This window comes from Triturus cristatus, chromosome 2_2 (genome assembly GCF_964204655.1).
Source record: "Triturus cristatus chromosome 2_2, aTriCri1.1, whole genome shotgun sequence".
Classification (NCBI taxonomy): Eukaryota; Metazoa; Chordata; class Amphibia; order Caudata; family Salamandridae; genus Triturus; species Triturus cristatus.
Genome location: NC_140582.1, coordinates 256107761 through 256129659, shown reverse-complemented (window position 1 = coordinate 256129659; position 21899 = coordinate 256107761). Strand labels below are relative to the sequence as shown.

General features: G+C 49.3%; 1 protein-coding gene across 1 annotated transcript in view; it reads right to left on the bottom strand.

Annotated features, from left to right (window-relative positions):
• GRIN3A (glutamate ionotropic receptor NMDA type subunit 3A) overlaps positions 1 to 21899 on the bottom strand; it is a 567581-nt gene that overhangs the window by 50100 nt on the left and 495582 nt on the right. Inside the window, exon 8 of the mRNA XM_085641297.1 lies at positions 21644 to 21717. Coding sequence (XP_085497423.1) covers positions 21644 to 21717 — 74 coding nt within the window. The remainder of the gene's footprint in view (positions 1 to 21643; positions 21718 to 21899) is intronic.

The window sequence follows — 21899 nt, the reverse complement described above, 5'->3', positions numbered from 1 at the left end:
CAGGTGTGGCTTTGATACTGAACCCCAAAGATTGAAGGAGGCTCAACGTAGTCTGGAGGAAGTTGACTAATTCCTGGGGCGAGCACGCGTTTAACAGCCAGTTGTCGAGGTAGAGGAAGACTCAGAACCCCAACCTTCGTCATCACTTTTAAAAACACCCACGTGCACTAATGAGACTAAAGGAGAGCACAGCGATCCGAAAATGCCCCTTTCCCACCACAAAGCTCATGTAGTGATTATAGGCATGCGGGGCAGGTATTTGGAAACAGGAATCCTGCAGGACCAATGCAACCATCCAGTCTCCAGAGACAGAGTGGCAATGAAGGGCACGGTGTACATCTTCTGGATTATTTGAAAGACCCACCTGTCTGATTTTATTGTCTACCAACCTGGCAAGCATTGTTGGAGCCAACCTCCAAGGTTGCTGTGCAACCCTAAGGGCACACTAAAGGGTTTTAGAAGGGCATGTGGGGGAGGGTGAAAACAGTGGGGTGAGTGGCTTGCTGACCTTGACCGCGGGGTGGTAGACATCACAGCTGCAGCTGCAAAACTGCTGGGCACCCTGCTCTGGCTGAATTGGCTGTTGGTTAGGGGTACCATGCAGCTGGCATGGCAAGGCAGCTAAGACCAGGAAGCGTGCTATGACCCCGTTTTCCTTGTACCACTCCAGAGTTTAATCAGTTTTGTTCCCAAACAGGCGAGTCCCATCAAAGGTCATGTCCATGAGGGATGATTTGACATCGCCTGAAATACACATTGTCTGCAACCAGATGTGGTAGCAAATGGCAGCGCTGGTGATAATGCCTCTCCCGATGGAATTGGTGGGGCCAAGCCACAACAAATTGTGAACTTGGCCCTATCACCACCCTCCTGCATGGCTCGGATTAGGACAGGTCGGAGATCTCCTGAGGCACCTGAAAGAACTTGAGCCACTGATTCCCAAAGAGCGTGAGAATAAATGCACACCATATAAAGTAAACTATGACATTTTACAACTAACACATACACTTTTCCCACTATAATGTATACAAGAGTAGGCAAAGTGAGGGGTAAAGTGTACTAGTTGCACTCCGCATAGTGCAACAGTAGGGAAACTGTTGGGTTGGGAATAAAATATACTGTTGGATTGTAGAGGGGTTTAATTTACTAATCCTGTCCTAGTCAGTGCAACAGAATGGAAAGTGTTGGATTGCAGAGGGGAAAAATTTACTATTCCCACTCCAGCCAGTGCAAGATTAGGGAAAGTGTTGGATTACTGGGAGGGGGGGGGGTAACATTTAAAATTCCCACTCCACTGAGTGCACCAATTGAAAAAGTGTTGGATTGGAGGGGTACAATTCACAATCTCCACTCCAGTCAGTGCTACATTAGGGAAAATGTAGGGTTGCAAAGGGGTAAAATTTACTGTTCCCACTCCAGTTAATTCAAGAGTAGGTAACGTTTTGGATTGCAGAAGCATGGAGCATGGGAGGCAAAGGTGGTATAGTGCCGGGGGGAGGCCTGTTTGGTGGATTTGCAGGGTCCAACTGGTGCAAAGAGTGAAACCACTTGCGGTATTCCAGGTGGAGGGCCTTTGGCTCCTTGGGGAACTTTGGTGAGCCATGGGAGTCGTCGAGGATTTGAAGAGTCAGAGGACAGTCTCCCTCAACTCTTTGATCAGCCATTGTGCCGCAGATAGCCCCAGAAATTCAGGTTGTGCAGGGACAAATTGTGGAATGAGCTTCGAGGGTGACTAACTTAGGGAGTGAGATCAATAGGAATGGTAACACCCATGCTCATTCTCAGTTGAATGTGAGAGGTGGGAAGGGGCTGAGTCACTCTATGATTTTTTATGTTTTTTATGCGACCCAAAGCCATAGAGTGAGACCACGACCAATCTCGGGAATGACTCTTGTTAGGCGGACCGGGAGGGTCGGCCGAGGACAAGGGGAGAGGTCTCCGGGGAGAGCCGTCTCCAGCGATCGTACAGACGAGTAACTTCCCCCCCACAGATGTACACCACACAAGGATAACGTTTAACGTTCTTTATAAGCAATCTTTAGGTACGATAGAAGGGTACAAGGAGGTCAGGACTCAGGGGTCCCCTCGATTCTAGTCTCTTGGTTGGGAAAGGGGGTAGCGGGACAGTCTTGTTACCAAACTGGTAGATGCGATGATATGATGGATAGCTCACAATCCTCGAGCTCGGTGTTCTAGCTGGACGGGCCCCGGCAGCGCCAGCAGGTCCCGGTGAAGGTGGTCGTTACACGGTCCGCGGCAGCGCCAGCAGGTCCCGATGAAGGTGGTGGTTACAACGGTCCGCGGCAGCGCCAGCAGGTCCCAACGAAGGTGGTAGTTACAACGGTCCGCGGCAGCGCCAGCAGGTCCCAATGAAGGTGGTAGTTACAACGGTCCGCGGCAGCGCCAGCAGGTCCTGACGAGGATGGAGGATGCAGAAGGCCGCGGCAGCACCAGCAGGCAGGATGATAGTTCACAAGGCAGGGCTACGGCAGCGCCGGTAGTCCGTCAAGGATGAGTTCTTCTCGGTGTCTCTCGACTCCAGGATACAACTGCCTTCCTGCTCTGGAGCTGCCCCAGTTATAGGTCTGGCGCCCTTTGATGTCCGGACCCTCGCACTTGGAGGTCGGGAGGTCCGGGATGAGGGAGTCCAGACACCCAGCAGGGGGGTGGAGCCAGCGCCCGGGGGAGCTGGGGGGCGATCGGCACCTGGCGGGGGAGAGCCATCGACACTTCTTTCTCCCATCGACCTGCCAAGTGGTCCGTTCACCTCCTGGGTGGATGGTGGTGCCGGGATGTCGGGGCCTGGCCAGGCCCAGGGTTAGGGTCGAGCTGAGGCCACGCGGCCTCGTGGTGCAGTGTCCAAGATGGCGGCCGGGCGAGGGAGCCGGTAGTGGTTCGGCCCCATGATACAGAGAGGTCCGGGGGCAGGAGTCCCGTCTGGGGACGGGGTGCGGGTTGTTTCTGTGGGTAACACCTGGAGGGCCGGGGCTCGGGCCCTGTCATGCGGGGAGGGAGCAAGCCCTTCACGTGGCCTGTCCAACATGCGTCCCCCCCAGCTGAAGGCGGGGAGAGTCACCCATCCTCTTGGGGACTCTCCTCGTCGAGGCGGAAAAAGCGTGACAGGCCATCTGCGTTGGCGTGGTCTTGGCCCGGTCGATGTTCCACAGTGAAGTCCATCCCCTGCAGGGAGATGGACCAACGCAATAGTTTGGCGTTTTCCCCCCGCATCTGCATTAGCCACTGCAGGGGTCGATGATCTGTTTGCACCCGGAAGTGGGTACCGAAGAGATAGGGCCGGAGCTTTTTGAGGGCCCACACCACTGCGAAGGCCTCCCTCTCGATGGTGCTCCAGCGCTGTTCTCGGGCCAGGAGGCGTCTGCTGATGAAGGCCACCGGTTGGTCAAGTCCCTCGGAGTTCAGCTGGGATAGGACCGCCCCGATGCCATGGTCGGAGGCATCTGTTTGTACGATGAATTCCCGACTGTAGTCGGGGGCTTGGAGCACAGGGGCAGTGCACATGGCGGCTTTCAGCTTCTCGAAGGCCGCTTGACAGTCTGGGGTCCAGTTGACCTTCTTCGGGTGGTTTTTGGATGTGAGTCCCGTGAGGGGCCCCACAATGCTGCCATAGTCCCTCACGAACCGCCGGTAGTAGCCGGTGAGCCCCAAGAAGGCTCGGACCTCGGTCTGCGTGACTGGAGGCTGCCAGGACTGGATGGCAGCGATTTTGAGTTGCAGAGGGGCCACCCGACCGCTTCCCACCTGGTGTCCGAGATAGGTCACGGACCCCTGACCAATTTGGCACTTGCTGGCCTTGATTGTGAGGTCGGCCCGTTGGAGGGCCTGCAGGACCTCTCGGAGGTGGTGGAGGTGGTCGGACCAGTGGCGGCTGTACACAGCGATATCGTCCAGGTAGGCGGCGCTGAACTCCTCGAGCCCCGCCAAGACCTGGTTCACCAGTCGCTGAAAGGTAGCTGGGGCATTCTTCATGCCGAAGGGCATGACTTTGAAGTGGTAGTGGCCATCGGGGGTAGAAAAAGCGGATCGTTCTTGGGCCCGGGGTGTGAGACCGATCTGCCAGTAGCCCTCTGTCAGGTCGAAGATGCTGAGGTAGCGGGCAGCCCCATGCGGTCGATCAGTTCATCCGCTCGGGGGATGGGATGAGCGTCGGTTCTGGTGACAGCATTCAAGCCCCGATAGTCGACGCAGAATCGGAGCTCCGGAGTGGTGCCGGGGGCAGCAGCTTTGGGGACCAGCACGACCGGGCTGGCCCAGGGGCTGTCCGAGGGCTCGATGACCCCGAGCGTGAGCATCTTTGATACCTCCTCTTGGATGCAGGCCCGTACCCGATCTGGTACGCGGTACACCCGGTGTCTGATAGGGGGACTGTCCCCAGTGTCCACGTCGTGCAAGCACCAGGGGGTGACCCCTGGGGTGAGGGAAAACAAGGTAGCAAACTGCAGCAGGAGGTCCCGGCAGCCTTGGCGCTGTGCCGGGGTGAGGGCATCGGAGAGCCGGACCCCGTCCATGGAACCATCTTTCTCACGAGTCTTCAGGAGATCAGGGAGAGGCTCGGAGTCTTCTTCCGCTCCACTGTCTGTAGCCATCAGGAGGCTGAGCTCCGAGCGCACAAAGTGGGGTTTGAGTCTGTTGGTGTGGAGGACCCGGAGGGGGTTCCGTGGAGATTCCATATCGATGAGATAGGTGACGGGGCTCTTGCGTTCGACCACTTTGAAGGGCCCCGTCCACTTGTCCTGCAAGGCACATGGTTCGGTGGGGGACATCACCCACACTTGTTGGCCAGGTTCGAATTCGATGGAGGAGGCATTTTGATCGTACCATTTTTTCATGTCCTCCTGACTGGCCTCAAGGTTCGCTTTCGCCATTTCTCTGAATCGCCTGGTCTGATTGCGTAGGGTCAGGAGGTACTTGAAGACGCCTGGAGGGGTCTTTAGGGGGGCCATCTCCCAACCTTCTTTGACTAGGCTGAGGGGCCCTCGCACAGGGTGCCCGTACAAGAGTTCGAAAGGGCTAAAGCCGAGGGACTTCTGGGGAACTTCTCGATAGGCGAAGAGGAGGCACGGAAGTAGTACATCCCACTGGCGACGGAGGGGCTCTTCCAATCCCCCAATCATTCCCTTGAGCGTGCGGTTGAACCGCTCGACTAGTCCGTTTCCCTGAGAGTGATAGGGGGTCGTGAATCGGTAGGTGACCCCGCACTGTTGCCAGAGGGACTTCATATACTTCGAAATAAAGTTTGTGCCTCTGTCGCTGACGACTTCTCGGGGGAAGCCCACCCGGGAGAAGATCCCCATTAAGGCCCGGCCGACCACCGGGGCTGTTACAGTTCGCAGGGGCACAGCCTCGGGGTAGCGGGTGGCGTGGCCCACCAGTACCAGGATGAACCGATGTCCTTGTGCTGTACGGGGGTCCAGGGGCCCCACAATGTCTATTCCCACCCTCTCGAACGGGGTGGTGACAACTGGGAAGGGTTGCAGAGGTGCTTTGAGTTTGCGGCCGCTCTTCCCGCTGGCCTGGCACGTGGGGCAGGACCGGCAGTGGTTGAGGATGTCGTTTCTCATCTTTGGCCAGAAAAAGTGGGTCACCAGGCGACTGTAGGTTTTGTCCTGGCCCAGGTGTCCAGCCAGAGGGACATCGTGGGCCAAATTTAACAGGAAGTCTCTAAAACGGAGGGGCACCACCAGCACTCGACTGGCCCCTAACTCCGCGATTCTCTGTTCACTGTACAATAGGTCGTTGTCCCAATAGATCCAATGGGCTCCGGTGGTGTCCCCTCCGCTTTGGGCGAGGGCTTGCTGGTGGAGTCCCTCGAGGGAAGGACAGGTCTTCTGTTCTTGACGGAACTGTTCCTGGGTGGGCCCCCCTTCTTGACGCCACTGAGCCAGGTTGGGAAGGTCCTGGGGCTGAGCGAGCCCTTCGGGGGTTTGCTCTGGGGGGTCGGTATGGTCGGTGTCCTCTACTGGAGCGATCGGGGGAGGAGGTGCTGGCCATTCGGGTTCTTCTGGTCGGGGGATGGCACGGGCGGCCATGGACCGGGTGGTTACGCACGCCCAGTCCGGGAGGCCCAACATCCCCAGGTGCTCTCTTCTTTCTACGGCGGCCCACGGGGAACTCTCAAGATCATTCCCCAGGAGACAGTCCACGGGGGCATCATCTCGGACCGTCACCTTCAACATGCCGGAGACTCCTCCCCATTCGAAGGGGACGCAGGCCATCCGACATAGACTCTCCGAATTGTCGGCTGAACGGACGGGGCAGAGAATGTTCGGCAGGATCTGCTCTGGTTTTACCAGGTGACAGCGGACGGCCGTCACACTGGCCCCCGTGTCACGTAGTGCTTCGGCCCGGCGTCCATTAATGTTCACCCACTGACTATATTTTCTGGTGTTGGCGGGTAGGGGAGCCCGCGGGACCATGTCTCTTCCCCCTAGGCACGCTAGAACCATGGCGGCCGGTTCCCACTCGTGTTGTTCCTGCTCGTATTCTTCCTGTTCTTCGGAGATTTGTTCTCCCCCCAGGGCGGCGGCCGCTACCTGGCGGGGTCTCGGAGTTTGGTTCTGTGGACAGTTCGGGTCATTGGCGTAGTGGCCGACTCGCTGGCATCGGTGACACGTGACATTGGCTCGGAACCCCGGGCGTATCGGGGGGTTGCCCCGGCTGGCCGGGGGCGGGGTGCTGGCAGCGGGAGCGGCCGGGACGGTGTCTCTTCCTCGTCCCTGGCCTCCTCCTCCTCCTCGGGGACGGTGCTGAGCTTGGTTGTTCCGGTTCTGTTCGTGCGGCCCTCTCCGGCCCACTCGGGTGCTTTCCCACCGGTCAGCTTCGGCGGCGAGTTGCCGTGTGTCAGTCAATTTACTGTCGAGGAGGTGCTGCCTGAGCTCGACGAAGCAGTTGTTAGAGAGGTGCTCCCACACCATGAGATTAAAAAGTTGCTCGTAGGTCGTTACGTGGCTTCCCTTGATCCAACCCTCGAAGGCTCGGCTGAAATAGTTGACATATTCCACCCAAGTTGTACCCGGGATCCGGGTGCAGTCTCGGAACCTCTGGCGGTACATTTCGGGTGTGAGCCCATATCGGGTGAGGAGGGCAGCCTTCATATGGTCATAGGATGACATCAGATGGTCTGGGAGCTGTAACAGGGCATCGCGGCCTTCATTGACGAACCTCCCCCATAGACCGGCTCCCCAGTCACTTCGATCGATCCGGTGGGAGGTCATGGCGATCTCGTAGGCCTTGAACCACTGTTGTATGTCGTCCTCTCGGACATACTCTCGAACGACATCCTTGGGGATGTGGACTTTCTTTTCTGTCGCTCCCGGGGTGCGCGGTCGCTCGGGCACCTCAAGTTCTTTGTTCTGCTTCCGTAGGTCTATTTCTGCCAGTTTGCGCTCGTGTTCGTACGCTAATCTCTTTTCTTCGAGCTCTCTCTGCCTCTGTTTTTCTTCCCGTTGTTCTCGGAGCCGCAGATGTTCTAGGTTCAGTTTTTGTTCGGCTAATTTTAGTTCACCGTCCATTTTGAGCCGTGCCATTTCTAGCTCATGTAGTCGCGGCCCCGGTTTCTGCCCACGACTCAATGGCGTGCTTGAAATCGTCTTTGGTGCTCAGGCCGGTGGTAGCAATGCCTAGTTCAATGCAGAATTGTTTCAATTCACGATGGTTGTACTCTTCCAATTTCTCCATCTGGAATTTCTCGGTGGATCCGCTCTCTTTGGTTGACATTGTGGTTTCGTCGTGGGGTGAGCTACTCTCTGTACGATTACGAGTTGATTCGGATCGCGCCGCTGGCCACCAATGTTAGACGGACCGGGAGGGTCGGCCGAGGACAAGGGGAGAGGTCTCCGGGGAGAGCCGTCTCCAGCGATCGTACAGACGAGTAACTTCCCCCCCACAGATGTACACCACACAAGGATAACGTTTAACGTTCTTTATAAGCAATCTTTAGGTACGATAGAAGGGTACAAGGAGGTCAGGACTCAGGGGTCCCCTCGATTCTAGTCTCTTGGTTGGGAAAGGGGGTAGCGGGACAGTCTTGTTACCAAACTGGTAGATGCGATGATATGATGGATAGCTCACAATCCTCGAGCTCGGTGTTCTAGCTGGACGGGCCGCGGCAGCGCCAGCAGTGCCCGGTGAAGGTGGTCGTTACACGGTCCGCGGCAGCGCCAGCAGGTCCCGATGAAGGTGGTGGTTACAATGGTCCGCGGCAGCGCCAGCAGGTCCCAACGAAGGTGGTAGTTACAACGGTCCGCGGCAGCGCCAGCAGGTCCCAATGAAGGTGGTAGTTACAACGGTCCGCGGCAGCGCCAGCAGGTCCCGACGAGGATGGAGGATGCAGAAGGCCGCGGCAGCGCCAGCAGGCAGGATGATAGTTCACAAGGCAGGGCTACGGCAGCGCCGGTAGTCCGTCAAGGATGAGTTCTTCTCGGTGTCTCTCGACTCCAGGATACAACTGCCTTCCTGCTCTGGAGCTGCCCCAGTTATAGGTCTGGCGCCCTTTGATGTCCGGACCCTCGCACTTGGAGGTCGGGAGGTCCGGGATGAGGGAGTCCAGACACCCAGCAGGGGGGTGGAGCCAGCGCCCGGGGGAGCTGGGGGGCGATCGGCACCTGGCGGGGGAGAGCCATCGACACTTCTTTCTCCCATCGACCTGCCAAGTGGTCCGTTCACCTCCTGGGTGGATGGTGGTGCCGGGATGTCGGGGCCTGGCCAGGCCCAGGGTTAGGGTCGAGCTGAGGCCACGCGGCCTCGTGGTGCAGTGTCCAAGATGGCGGCCGGGCCAGGCGAGGGAGCCGGTAGTGGTTCGGCCCCATGATACAGAGAGGTCCGGGGGCAGGAGTCCCGTCTGGGGACGGGGTGCGGGTTGTTTCTGTGGGTAACACCTGGAGGGCCGGGGCTCGGGCCCTGTCATGCGGGGAGGGAGCAAGCCCTTCACGTGGCCTGTCCAACAACTCCTCTGACTTTTGGACTAGGAATGGGACTGGAACAAAGCCTTCGATTTGGACCACTCTCATTGCGGGATTTCTGGTGCTTGGTGACATCGAGTTCTGCCTTGCAGTCTTGGATGGCGTTCGGGCACATCAACGTGCAGTCACAGCAGGACTTACAAGTCGTGGCTTGACCCCAGACACCTCAGGCAAACCTGATAATGAGGTGCTATCATAGACATTTGTTTGCGACACTCCTTGCTCTTTTGAGAGGTGACATTTTCCTTGCACACAAAAAACATTTTGTGAGGTATAGTCTCACAAAGAGATGATAGGTAGCTCTGAATTAGCATCTGGTGGCACAGATCAATCAATCAGGATTTGTAAACACTTGGCAAACCACCCAACAGGATATCCAGGGGCTTGCATGTCCCAGAGGCTTATTCGAGCAGCCAGGTCTTGGGGGCCCTTCGGAATTGCAAAAGTGAAGTGATGGTCCGGGGTTGCATGGGGAGCCTGTTCCAGATCTTTGCTGAGATGTGGGAGAAGGAGCGTCCTCCAATTTTGCTTCAGTAGATGTGGGGAGTGTGAACAAGTGAAAGGGAGGCGGAGAAACGTTTTCTATTCGATTGGATGGATAAAGGGAACTGACATCAGCACACGGGAGTGGCACCTTTATAGGCTTCACATATAATTTCCAGAGTAGAACAGCATCAGTGATGAGTTGCATGGTGCCACCTACCGGGTCGCAGAGGTACTGCTGTAAAACATTTCCGAATTCAGTCTGACACATGGTGAATATTCAAAAGGCGAGGACTCTGCATTTGGAAGTTTTTATCAGAAGTTGCATTTCCATAGAAATACTGTTCCGGTTTGATACAGAGAGAGAGAGAGAGAAAGGAAGTCAAAGATTGAGGAAGGCGAAAGAAGTATTAAAGAAAGGAAGGGGAATGAATGACAGAGCAAGAAAGAGAGAGTTACAAGCGGAAGAAGCAAATAGAATAAAAGAAGGAAGTAAGAGACAAGGGCAGCCGGGTGAAGAGTAGCTGCCCGTACAGGGTAGCTGGGCTCTCATCTCGGTTATGGCTCTGGCCCCTCAATGCATATTTCGCTGCCTGGGCCCTCTCACAACAGGGTGACTGCTCCCAGACACTGCGAGCACAGTGCGCGCCTCCCTTGACAGAGGAATCTATGCAGGGCTTAGTGTGATATTGAAAAAAAAACTTCAAGGCACGAATCAGTGGATTAAAGTTGCCTTCACTTCATCTCTGCTGAATAAATTATAACTATGGGACATGTGAACGTCATTCCCCACACTGTTTTTCAGTCACAGTTTAGTGGCTAAACAAAATTGATTTATGATGTCAATGCTGCCCTCTACTCCCAGTAAGTGTTATTGACAGTGACATCGTTATTGCTGTTGCTGGGTTTGGCGTTGTAAGGTGTTCCGTGGGACTCACAATGGTATTTCATTTGCTCCTTTGTGTGGATTTTGCACTTACAGAAAATACACATGGGCCTACAAACCACATAAGATGTTAAGGTAGGCCACAATTTCCTAACTTCAGTCACTAAAATCAGGCATGTACGAGCTGATGTTGCATTATTTCTGGGCATTATGCTAAAGTTTTTGTACTTGTGAAAGTTAGGATATAGAGTAGTTGTAGATAGACTTAAATGGTATACCTGGAGTTATTGCAGTAATAGTGAATGAATTAACAAATTAAAAACGGACACCACACTGCAGAGAAAGCCATGTCTAGACGCTTATCAACAATTGCCTTTCTAATAATACGCTTTGGCTAATCAAATAGCTCTGGATTTAGGCCTAGATTTATTGAGCAACTGCGTCGTCCTTGTATAACGCAAGTTGGTGTAAGGCAATGTAGGTTCTTAAATGGGACCAACAAAGCCACAAAAGGGGCTTTTTTGCTCCTCTTTGCGTGATTTTGTTGAGAAATGTAACGCAATGCAGATGCTTGTGCTGGGTTGCATAACATTTTGATGTGGTGGCCGTTGGACGGGTAAAGCATGGGCGTTCCCGTAAGTCTATCAAGGGAATTTAATGCAAACTCCTTAAACCTGAGTTTGCTACCACATTGAGGTGTTACGAGGAGAAATACGTTTATTTCTCTGCATTACTTCCTCTTCCTATGTGTGATGCATTTTGCATCACACATAGAATGAGTCAATTGCCTGCCTGTAACACAGACATCCTTACTAAGATAGGGTACACTCCTGCTCTCTCCCAGTGCTGGTGCAGTGTGCTGCCTAGCCCCAACGCAGGCACTTTTGCTGCAAGAGTGCCTCGATTGGACCTCATACAGGAGGTAGGGAAGCAGAATGCTGGGACCTCAGCAAACTTTTTCCATTGCATTCTGGTAACGGCAGTTCATGATAATTTCTGGGTGATTTCCTTTCTGCCTCATGAGGTAGCAAGTCCCTTTAAAGGTACTTGAAATGCTGCTTATATTTCATCGGATTAGAGCACTGCTGGCATCTCAATAAAAGTTCCCCAGATCTGACATTTGATACATTTTCCACAATTTTCCTTCTATCCCCCTACTACATTTTTGTTCCAGCACTTTAAGGGGCATATTTATGAGAGACTTGCATCACGTTTGCACCATGCAAAGTGGTACATGCCTCTAAATCAGATTTATGAAGGAACATAAAGTCACATTGTGTATCTTTGTATGGTTTCATAAATCCGGAGTAAGGCAACATAGCGCAAACGTTGCGTCGCCTTACGCTGCATAAGGGAGGCTTTCCATGGGTGTTGTGGTGGGTATTCTTATGCAACTGCCATCTGGGTTTTCACACACTCCCAGATTTACAAGGACTTGTAAACATGGGACTGCGTCACAATCTTAAGCTTTCCCAGGGCAGGCTTAACGAGGAGAAATATCTTTCTCTCTCCTCGTTTTTTTCCTCTTTCAATGTGCGCTGCATACTGCGGAAAATGCATATATGGATTATTTGTGTGCAGGAAGGTGCCCCTTCCTGCACCAAATCAATCTTGGCTACCATGGTACAAGGGTGCCTGCCTTGGCGCTAGGCTGCCAAATTGGTGCCAGCGCAGGGGAAAGGCCAGGAATGCACCATATTGGATAAATATGACGAGTCCTGCTGTTTCACTGTGGCACACAGCAGAACAGCAAGGTAACCTGCTGAGCTGCCCTGCGCCATCATTTCAATGAATATGTATCTAAGTTCCTTGGTACACCAAGGCGTGACATGAATATGAACTAGTGGTGTGTTGATTGAATCATTTTTCTTTAGGAAAATTTGTGACATTTTTTGAAAATTCTATTGTACATTTTCTGGAATGCACTTTGGGTATTACATGTGAACATTGTACAAAGATTACTTCTCTCTCAGAAACCACTTTAGGAGTAGGCAAGGCGACTGGCTGGAGGAGAAAACGTCCCCTGTGATAAATTTACTGCTACCAACTGTTCCCCATGGCTAAGACGTGTGCAAGTTTTTGCACTCACAATATTTCTGGAAATGGTCTTTTGTATAACACAAAACTCTCCAATTCTGATAAATACACAGGTATAATAAAAATTTTGAACAACGCTAAATAAACATGGGCTCATTTCAGGTCGGTTAAGATATTAAAGGCCCTGTTGCAAAACTCTTCCACCAGCACGCAACAGTGGTTTGTTGGCCATTAGAGCCATCATAGATACGCCGGTAACACCTTAGGGGCACATTTATGAGAACCTTGTGTCACGTTTGCACCACGCAAACTAGTACATGTGATGTGGCTTTGCGTGGCTGCATAAACCTGACTCAGAGCCTTGCGTCACGCATGTACCACTTTGCAAACGTGACGCAAAGCTCTCATAAATATCCCCTTTAGTCTCCAACAGGTCAGTTCATAGGTACCAGTTGCTTGCCGACTACATTAGAGTAGCTCGCTGCCTGTCAGTCATGGTTGGGAGTCTACATCTAATGGCCTGGCAGTTTGTCATTTTGAAAAATGTGTACCGGGTTCTGTAACCCAGGAAACCTGACAGTTCATGAGCAGCATGTCTCCTATCCTCTTGTAAAATAAACAATGTTGTGCTGGTGCCTGGTCAGAAGCCTAACAACAAATTACTGTCTTGTATAGCATTCTGAGGACGAGTCTCCGTCAGTTTTATTTAATTAGTATGCATTGAAGTAAAGTATTTGAAAGTGTAAATGCACATTTAAATGTATTTTCTTCTTTCTTTTTTTTGTTTCTGGCTTAAAGTCATTCTTTCCTTCCTTCTATCCTTTCTCTCCTCACAGCAGTCTTGGCCATTTGCTCTTCTTTTTTCTTCTCCTCCTTTCTGGCTTCCCTTCTTTCTCTTTTTACTGTTTCTTATTTGTTTAGTTTTTCCTTTTTTTGTTTCTTTTCTTCTATGTTTCTCCTCTCCTTTGTTCCATTCTTGCTTTTTAACTCAGTTTCTTACTTTTTCCGTTTTCCTCCTCTCCTTCTTTCAGTCTTTTCTTCTTTTGTTTATTTCTCTCCTTCATTCCTTCTTTCCTTTTTCGGCAATCCTTCTTTCCTTTGTCTCCATCTCAACGTTGTTCCTTTTTTCCTTCCCTTGTTTCACATGATTCGTTCCAATCCATATCTTGTTTCTTCTTTCTATTCTTTCATTTCTTTTACTCCTAACTTCCTTTTCACTCCTACTTCTATCCTTCCCTCCTTTTATCCTTTCTCGCTCCCCTGCCTCTCCTTTCTTGCCCCTGCCTGTTCTCTATATTTCTTTCCTCTCATCATTTCCTTTTGTCCTCCCCCTCTTTTGTCCACCCCATTCCCTTTATCCTCTCTTGTCTTTGTGTTGTTCCTTTGTTACTTCTTTCTTTTTTCTTTCTGTGCTGTCTGAAATACTCTTTTCCTTGGTTTCTTTTTCCCTGTTCTTCTTTCCTTTCTTTCATTAGTTCACGTCCATCTTTCTGCCCTGTCTTTCTTTAAGGATGCTTCACTTCCTAAAGAAATCTCTTCAATCATCAATCTGGGATTCATCTTCTGTGTTTCACAGGTATAGGGGTGGCTTCGGAGGGGTGGGTGTGTGTGGGCGTGTGTGACACTAGGTCAAGTGTTGCCAATACTTGTTGTAGCGTTCATGCCACCAGGGAATGTTATTCACAATTTTGAATCATTACCTCAAAGACAAGTTTTTGGACATCGACCAGTGGACTCTAGGACTGCTAGCCAGACAATGAAAATCTTTGTTGCCCTCACTTCCTTAATGAGAACAATGTCACGCCAAGTATTATATGAGAAACAAACCACAAACCTGCAGACACTAGTCTCTCACAATTGATTCATAAGTAGGAATCAAGAAACTAAGTTGATCCCAGGGGAGATCAAAGATAACTCTTTCTTGAAAGATCTCTTGTACCACTATGCTGTGTGCTCGCTGCACTGGGGGTGGGCGCTTTAGGGGAAGCATTTAAGTTCCTTGGCTTTTATGTAGCTTTAGTTAAGCCTTTTACTGGTTCTCGTACTCAGAATCAGCTCTCGCTGTTGAAAGGTGGGAGAGCCCTGCTGTAAATGTATGCTGGCTACTAATGCATACAGAATGTCTCTATAGACATAGATCACTGTTTAACGCTGACCAGACAACCCACTAATTCCTTGATAGCTCCATCAGTTAAGCATTCACTGCTGAAATCTGTACACAGCTCGAGGGTCACAGATATGTCTCCTGGCAGAATCAGCCTTTTAATCCTCCCAAGGTCGATGTATTGAGTACCATTACATTGTGTGTTGGCAGCCTCGCCTATCTGAAATGCGGTGAGGTATAGAGACACTGTGGTACCAAGTGTAACAAGCATTGCTAAGTGCATTATGTTTCGCCGATGGGATTAATAATAGGTTGGTTTTTGTTGTACACTGTAGTTTGGTAAATAGTTGCGCAATATAAGTTATTAAAACTGTGTTGAAGTGTTAGGACTTGTGTTTTTAGGAAAGGCAATATATTGTGTTTTTACTTGTTTTATTATAAACACAACAGCAAATTAACAAAACCAAAAGTCTGAAATAAAAGAAGACAATGAAATCCTTTGAAGCTTGCTCTATTTAGAAAACAGACATCTATGCTGGTAACCGTGGGATTTTTTAGGGGCTCTTCCCTGCGCACTGACTGTCGCTGCTGAGTCACCTGGCTCCTTTCACTGTAAACACACTGTATAATTATTAATTTGAATGGGGGCAGAGAAATGGCCTGCAAGCTTATCCTTGTGAAGGGTGAGTGGATGATTGGTGAACACACTGTGAAATAATAAGGCCTGTTACACTGCAGATTAACCCAAAAAGCCCTTTTAAATATGGACTTCACCTGCAACAAACACAAATAAAGTTTGTGCTGCTGTGACACCCATATCTCACACATTTTGGAAGGTGTGTGAGGTAAGAATGTAATACATTAAAGAAAAGGCCAAAGACGAAGCAAAGACATGCAGACTGAAGGCGCACCCGGCACATAGCGGAGGGGCGCCCTTAGTCGCGGTATGGGCAGGAGCAGCCAAGGGTGGCGAGTTGTCCTTCTTTGGTGTCGCCACAACAGAGGGGTCGCGCCCATGACGTCACCGTGGGGCGCCCAAGGGGGCAGCAGTTTATAAGGCCCGCAAGGCGAGGGATCGGCGTCTTTTTCCCTTCACTGAGAACCGGGATCAATCATACCGGATTCGCACAACCACCCACCCATCCTGGCAAGAAGGCAGAATGTGGCGGAATTTCTTGCAGCAGAAATGGGGGCTACCCCAAATGTGGACTGATTTACAGGACTTTCCCCTTGTAAGGGGGTTGATTAATGTGGGCACTGGGCAGGCAGGAGGGGGTACTGACCTGATGGTGGCCCTGGACCTTTCTGACCTACCCCGGGATGCCAGAAATTGAACATTTTGGGGGATTTTGCCTAGTGGTAGGTATCCCCTGGCAGGGATGGACCGCGATGCGGTGCCCTGGAAGTTACTAATAAAGGGATGCCCTTGGTTGAAGGTCAGGGCGATGGATAAGGTAAAGGGGCCTGCTGGCACTTGACATTAACCTTTCTGAAATGTTCCTTTGTAAAGGAAGGTCGAGATACTGATGTGTGGCTTGCACAATCTATGAGCTGTTCATCTGCCCTATGTCCTGCTTCTCAAAACAATTATGTATGATCTGGCTGATCTTATGAACGGTGTTCTCATAACAATGTTTGCTTAACTATGACAAAGGTTGTCACTTATCATTTCACAATGAGTTGTGTCTATGTGATTAAAAGGCTACGCCCTTGGTTAAACCACAGTAATGGCTATTGTCCATCACCTTGGGAGTGATGCAGTGGGGAGCAGCGGGTGGCACATGTGAGTGCACTAAGCCAATATGCATAAAATGCGTGCTGCTGGCAACAATATTTGACAGAATGCATGGTACAAAAAACAAAATAATTAGTCTAAAGGCCTCTGAGTGAAAAATATGAAAAAACATAATATGCAGGCAGCCAACACTTTTAAAATGTGTGCTACTGCCCCAAAAATATTTCACAGAATGCGTGGTACAGAACGAGAAGTACTTTATAGCCATTGGAGGAAAATATTTGGAAAAAACAAGAACATGCAGACAGCAAACACACATCAAATGCTTGCTCCTGTCATGACAATATTTCAAAAAATGAATACTCTAAAAACGAGATAATTATTTTAAAGGGAGCAGAGGCACAAATGTAATAAATCAAAGAAAGGATCTAAAGTTAAAGCAAAAAACACGCAGGCAGCAAACAGGCATAAAATGCGTGCTGCTGCCATGAAAATATTTCACAGAATGTGTGGTTCAAAGAACGAGTTAATTAATCCAAAGGCATCAGAGGGCAACATTTTTAGATAAACTAAAATCTGCAGTCAGCAAACACGCTTAAAATTTGTGATGCTGCCACAACAATATTTAACTGATTGCGTGGTAGAGAAAACGAGATAAGTAGTTCAAAGGCATAAATGCATGCTCTACAAAATGACATAATTAGCTGCAAGATGTCGGAAGCCAAGAGAGTAACAAGCTGGTTCGAAATGTGTTGCTGACAGGACGAGAGAAACAACAAAACACAAGCCCGCTCTAAATGCATGCAGCCTGGGAAAAATAACAACATGTAAACAGTAAAATCTGTGTATCCTTAACAAAAAGAAAAAAAAGTTCCAGCCTCCAAAGCGGATGGGAATGAGTACTTGGGCCTCGTGAAATACAGACAGGAGAAAATAATGCAAGCAATAAAACAGAGAAAAAGTAAAGTGGCAAATACCCAGACCAATAAGGAGAGAAGTCCCTTTTATGATGTATTGAATGCAATAGATTTCACAAGCACACCACAAGTGCTGTGCAGGTGAAGCTTAACATGACTAGGGGTGGGCGGAATTTGCGAAATCCACTTTCGCAAATTATCGCGAAAATGTTAAAAATTATCGCAAACACGCGGAAATATCGCGAAGATGCGGAGGTTTTTTTCCCGCATGATCGCGAGATTTTCTGCATGGTTGCGGCTCGCCAACTTACCCATGTGGTTGCTCGCGGGCGTGGCCATCTTGTTTTAAGTTGTCTCGCGGTGCATGATCGCGAGAAGAAAGACGTGATCGCGCGACGCATGACATCACTGCGGGCGCGAACTGTCGCGAGACAGCGCAAATGGCTAAAAACAATACAGCATCTCATGGAGAACGCGACTGGATCAAGAAAACTTGTCGGCGAACGCAGGGATTCAGGTAAGGCGATCGCGCGCGAGAATGTATTATTTTACAGCGCGAGCAAGAAACAAATTATCGCCAAGCTGCGGAATGCGGAAATTTTGACATTTTCGCGCTCTCCGCTGAACGCGAAAATGTCAAATTATGGCAATTTCCGCGAACGGAACGAAATTTTCGCCCAGGCCTAAACATGACCAGTGCAAGCACTGTGCAGGTGAAACCTAATCACAAGCACAGTGCAGGTGCTGTGCAGGCGAAACTTAAAAATGCTAATAGAGTTGTGATATTTATTTTCACAGCAAGCAGTGATAGAACCAAGTCCTGTGAAAGCTTTGAGGGAGGAGATGAACACAATAAAACACTGTGCTTCATTTTAAGATGCCATCAGACAGCATGGCTTCAGTTAATTAACACTGCTACTTATTTTATATATAGACACGGGTCCTTATTTTATGTATAAGTTAACAGACAAGGAGAAAACAGGCTCTTTGAACTAAAGTTACCTTTTATTTTAATAATCTAAGTAATATACGGATTTTACAGCGATTCACGACCCTTCGAGATGTTGGAGCAGACCTCATCAGATAAAAATACAATTAATTTGTTGAACGGGTGGAGTAAGGAGCGTCATTACACCGGCATCTGGTGTATGCAAACAGTTGCCTTGTTCGTGTGCTCCTGTGACAGGATGCCAGTCTGCTCGCTAATTAGTCCTGGAGAGCAGTGTTGTGAAGTCTGTGAGGTGCTGCCGGCTTCAAATGTACTTTTTGTCGGTCTTTGAGAGGGAGATATCTGTGTGCCGCGGAGTTTGGGCAAGAATATCGTAGGAAGCTTTCACTTCTAAGACAGAAATAATACAACCAAAAAGATTTGATCAGCCGGGGGCCATTGCGGCTACTTTGATACAAACTTGCCTTAAATATCACAGCACACCAGGGAAGATTTTGTCTCTTGTACGAGCTTTTTATTTTTATTTCAAACAGCAGGATGCCTAAAAGTTAAACACATTTCGAATACTGTATGGAGAACAGCATCTCCAAAACTAAAAAAAAAATCCGATCTGGAAGTTCTACAAAAATGTTAGCAGAACGACCTCAACCTGAGCTGAGGGTCCATTAGGAGTCCACAGCAGTGCTATCCCTGGTGGGCACCGCCCCACCAATAGCAAGCCTGACCAGGCGCGGTAATGCACCTGGCAAAACCCAACATGTTTCTGTTCACATTGCTGTCAGATTCTGGGCCAAGACACTCATAATGGCTAGTAATTGGGGTGGAGTTACCTGCTGCAACCCGTGTCTCTAGCATTGGTATCCCCGCCTCCAAGGACTGGCCAATTTATAATGGGGCCTACTACTAAACTCACAGTAACAAGATCTGATTACCTCACAGAAAAAAACAAGAAAACACGTCATCACCAAAATTGACAAAACAAGAGACTCCAGCGTGTCAACATTTCCAAAGAGAAACAAATTACCCAAATCCAACACCACAGATCTTCCCCACCCTTGAAAGAATAAAAGGAATGCATGTGCACAACATTAGAAACAACTTCACATTAGCATCAACTGCATCACTGGAGATGCTGCCAACTATTTTCACCTCCAATAGTCATAGGTGAACTGAATCAAGTCAAACTCTATACCTATGTAATTTGTTAGATTCGCGAAACCCTCTAGCTATTTTGGGAACCCAGATCTTGTTTAAAGCAGGTTATGAAAGGGTCTGGCATCTGTCGCTTAGCAACAGCCTGGAGAAATGAATTAGGTAGTGAGTGGTGTGTTGGATGGTCTGTTGCCTTGCAGAGCATGCTTTTATGGGAAACAGTCTTTCTCGAGGCCGGTGTAGGCAAGGAGACCAGAGCGCAGGGACTTTGTACAGTCCTTTTATGGTATTTCATTGTATTTTGTGCATACCGTAGTTTCAACCCAACAAAGACAGCGTTCCTCTTGTTTGCCAGCTGGGGCAAACAGCCACAAGCAAGCTTGGATCTACAACATGAAACTATATGGTTTCACTCCTCAGTTGCCAGGCATCATGGAATTACTTGCACTCACCCTCAACACAACCCTCACCGTCAAAGAAAACATTACCTGGAACTTCAAGAAAGCATGTTCCCAGCTCTAAAAAATAAAACAAGGTAAACTCTTTCTTTCAGTATCTGAATTTTTGAACAACAGTGGAAGCCCTCGTCCTTTTAGACCTGCACAGATACAAAACACTGCTCCACTGCTTTCCAACACCACTATGGAATCCTAGAAGCAAGTGGTGTTTCCATCGAAGAAATTTGTAGGGCGACTAGCCGGTCCTCTTTTGATACTTTTGTACAGCATTATCATTTGGATTAAGACGATTCTGTGTCTAGTAATTTGCAGTAATGTGTTTCTATTATAAATAAAGTTGTGTCAGTGCAAACCTCCTTTGGTCTCTGGCTTGGGATTTCCTCATGATGTCATGACTGGCACGAGGAGGAACTTATGAGGGAGTAATAATTTATTTAACTTACTGGTAATCTTCATTACCCCGATTAGGCCCTTCTCGTCCCAGTCAACTACCCACCTTTCCCTCCCTTGTGGTTTGCTTTTTCTCTTGTGATCTTCCAGGAGGAGGGGGGGGGGAGGGTGGAGCTTTTGTCCATTCATGGACATAAAGAAAGGACTAGCGCGGTAGGTACATGTTGAGGGCGGGACCACCCTCCTCATGACGTTATGACTGAGATGAGAAGGACCTAATTGGCGTAAGAAGATTACCAGTAAGTATAAGAAATCAGTGCCTTCACAATCAGTTTCTTTGCACTGAACCGCCAACCACCTTCCACTCTAATCCAGTACGTTTTTTGGAAGATTTTCTGGAAAGACCTTTTAAATTGATTTAAGGCGTGATACATTCAATTCATCTAACACAGCACTGAATTCCGTCTTTAAGACTTCAGCACTGAGCAGTGCCCTTGGGTTAAAGGAGGATATATCTTTTTTGTTAACAAAAGATTTTTTAGCTTGCAAGACAGGAACTCCCATGATCCTAATGCAATAAATGATGCCAAACCAAATATTGCCACCAGGTCTTGCGGTGAGTCAGGACGGAACCAAGACAGAAGAAAAACGATAAGGCTAGTTAATATTCTTTTAAGAAGAAGATGACCAACTCCAGTGGGGCGTTTCGCGACCTTTTACACGGCTGCATCTGGTCCTATTCCCTCAAAATGATGTGATCTCCCACCAGGGACTGGAAATGGGAATCAACAGAACTTTAGTCTGCACCGTGCTTGGTATGTTGTACTCCATGCTTGGGATGTTGTGCACGATGCTTGCAGTGGCGTAGCAAGGTCAGGTGGTATCCGGTGCAGAAAATTTCTTGTCACCCCCGGCTTGACAAAATGGCAAAAATATGTGTTTAAAAGACATATTTTTGCCTTTGTGTCACCCTCCTCAGTGATGAGACTTGTTACCCCCGGCTTGACAAAATGGCAAAGATATGTGTTTAGAAGACATATTTTTGCCTTTGTGTCACCCCCCTCAGTGATGACACTTGTTAACCCCGGCTTGACAAAATGGCAAAAATATGTGTTTAAAACACATACTTTTGTCATTTTGTCACCCCCCCTCAGTGATGACACCAGGGGCGGCCCGCACCCACCACACCCCCCTTCCTACGCCACTGCATGCTTGGGATGTTGTGCTCTATGCTTGGGATGCTGTGCACCGTGCTTGGGATGTTGTGCACCATGCTTGGGATGTTGTGCTCCATGCTTGGGATGTTGTGCTCCATGCGTGGGATGTTGTGCACCGTGCTTGGGATGTTGTGCACCATGCTTGGGATGTTGTGCTCCATGCGTGGGATGTTGTGGTCCATGCTCATGGCCTCCACCCACCCCTCCTGTAGGAGTAGGACATTTATATATTTCATATTCGAACTGGAGAAGCAGTGCTAGTTGTAAAAAATAAGTAGCATATAATTAAATGGCTACAAATAAACGGAAGCACTTTTACCTATTGTTTATTATTTACCTGTTTTCTAGTCGCTTCAGTTTCTGCTGGAAGTTTTCCTCGTTAAACGATGTATTTAAGGCTCGATGTAACCTCTGCAAGAAAGAAAACACACGTTTTGTACGGGAAAGAGAAACCTAACAAACAGTACAAATACGTTTTTGTTGTTGAAATCCACATTAAATTCTGTTATGGTTAACATTTTGGTAATGCAAATAATATATTGCCACATTCTGGTTATGTCAGTTAAAGGTAGTAGGCCATTACTTCCTGCTCT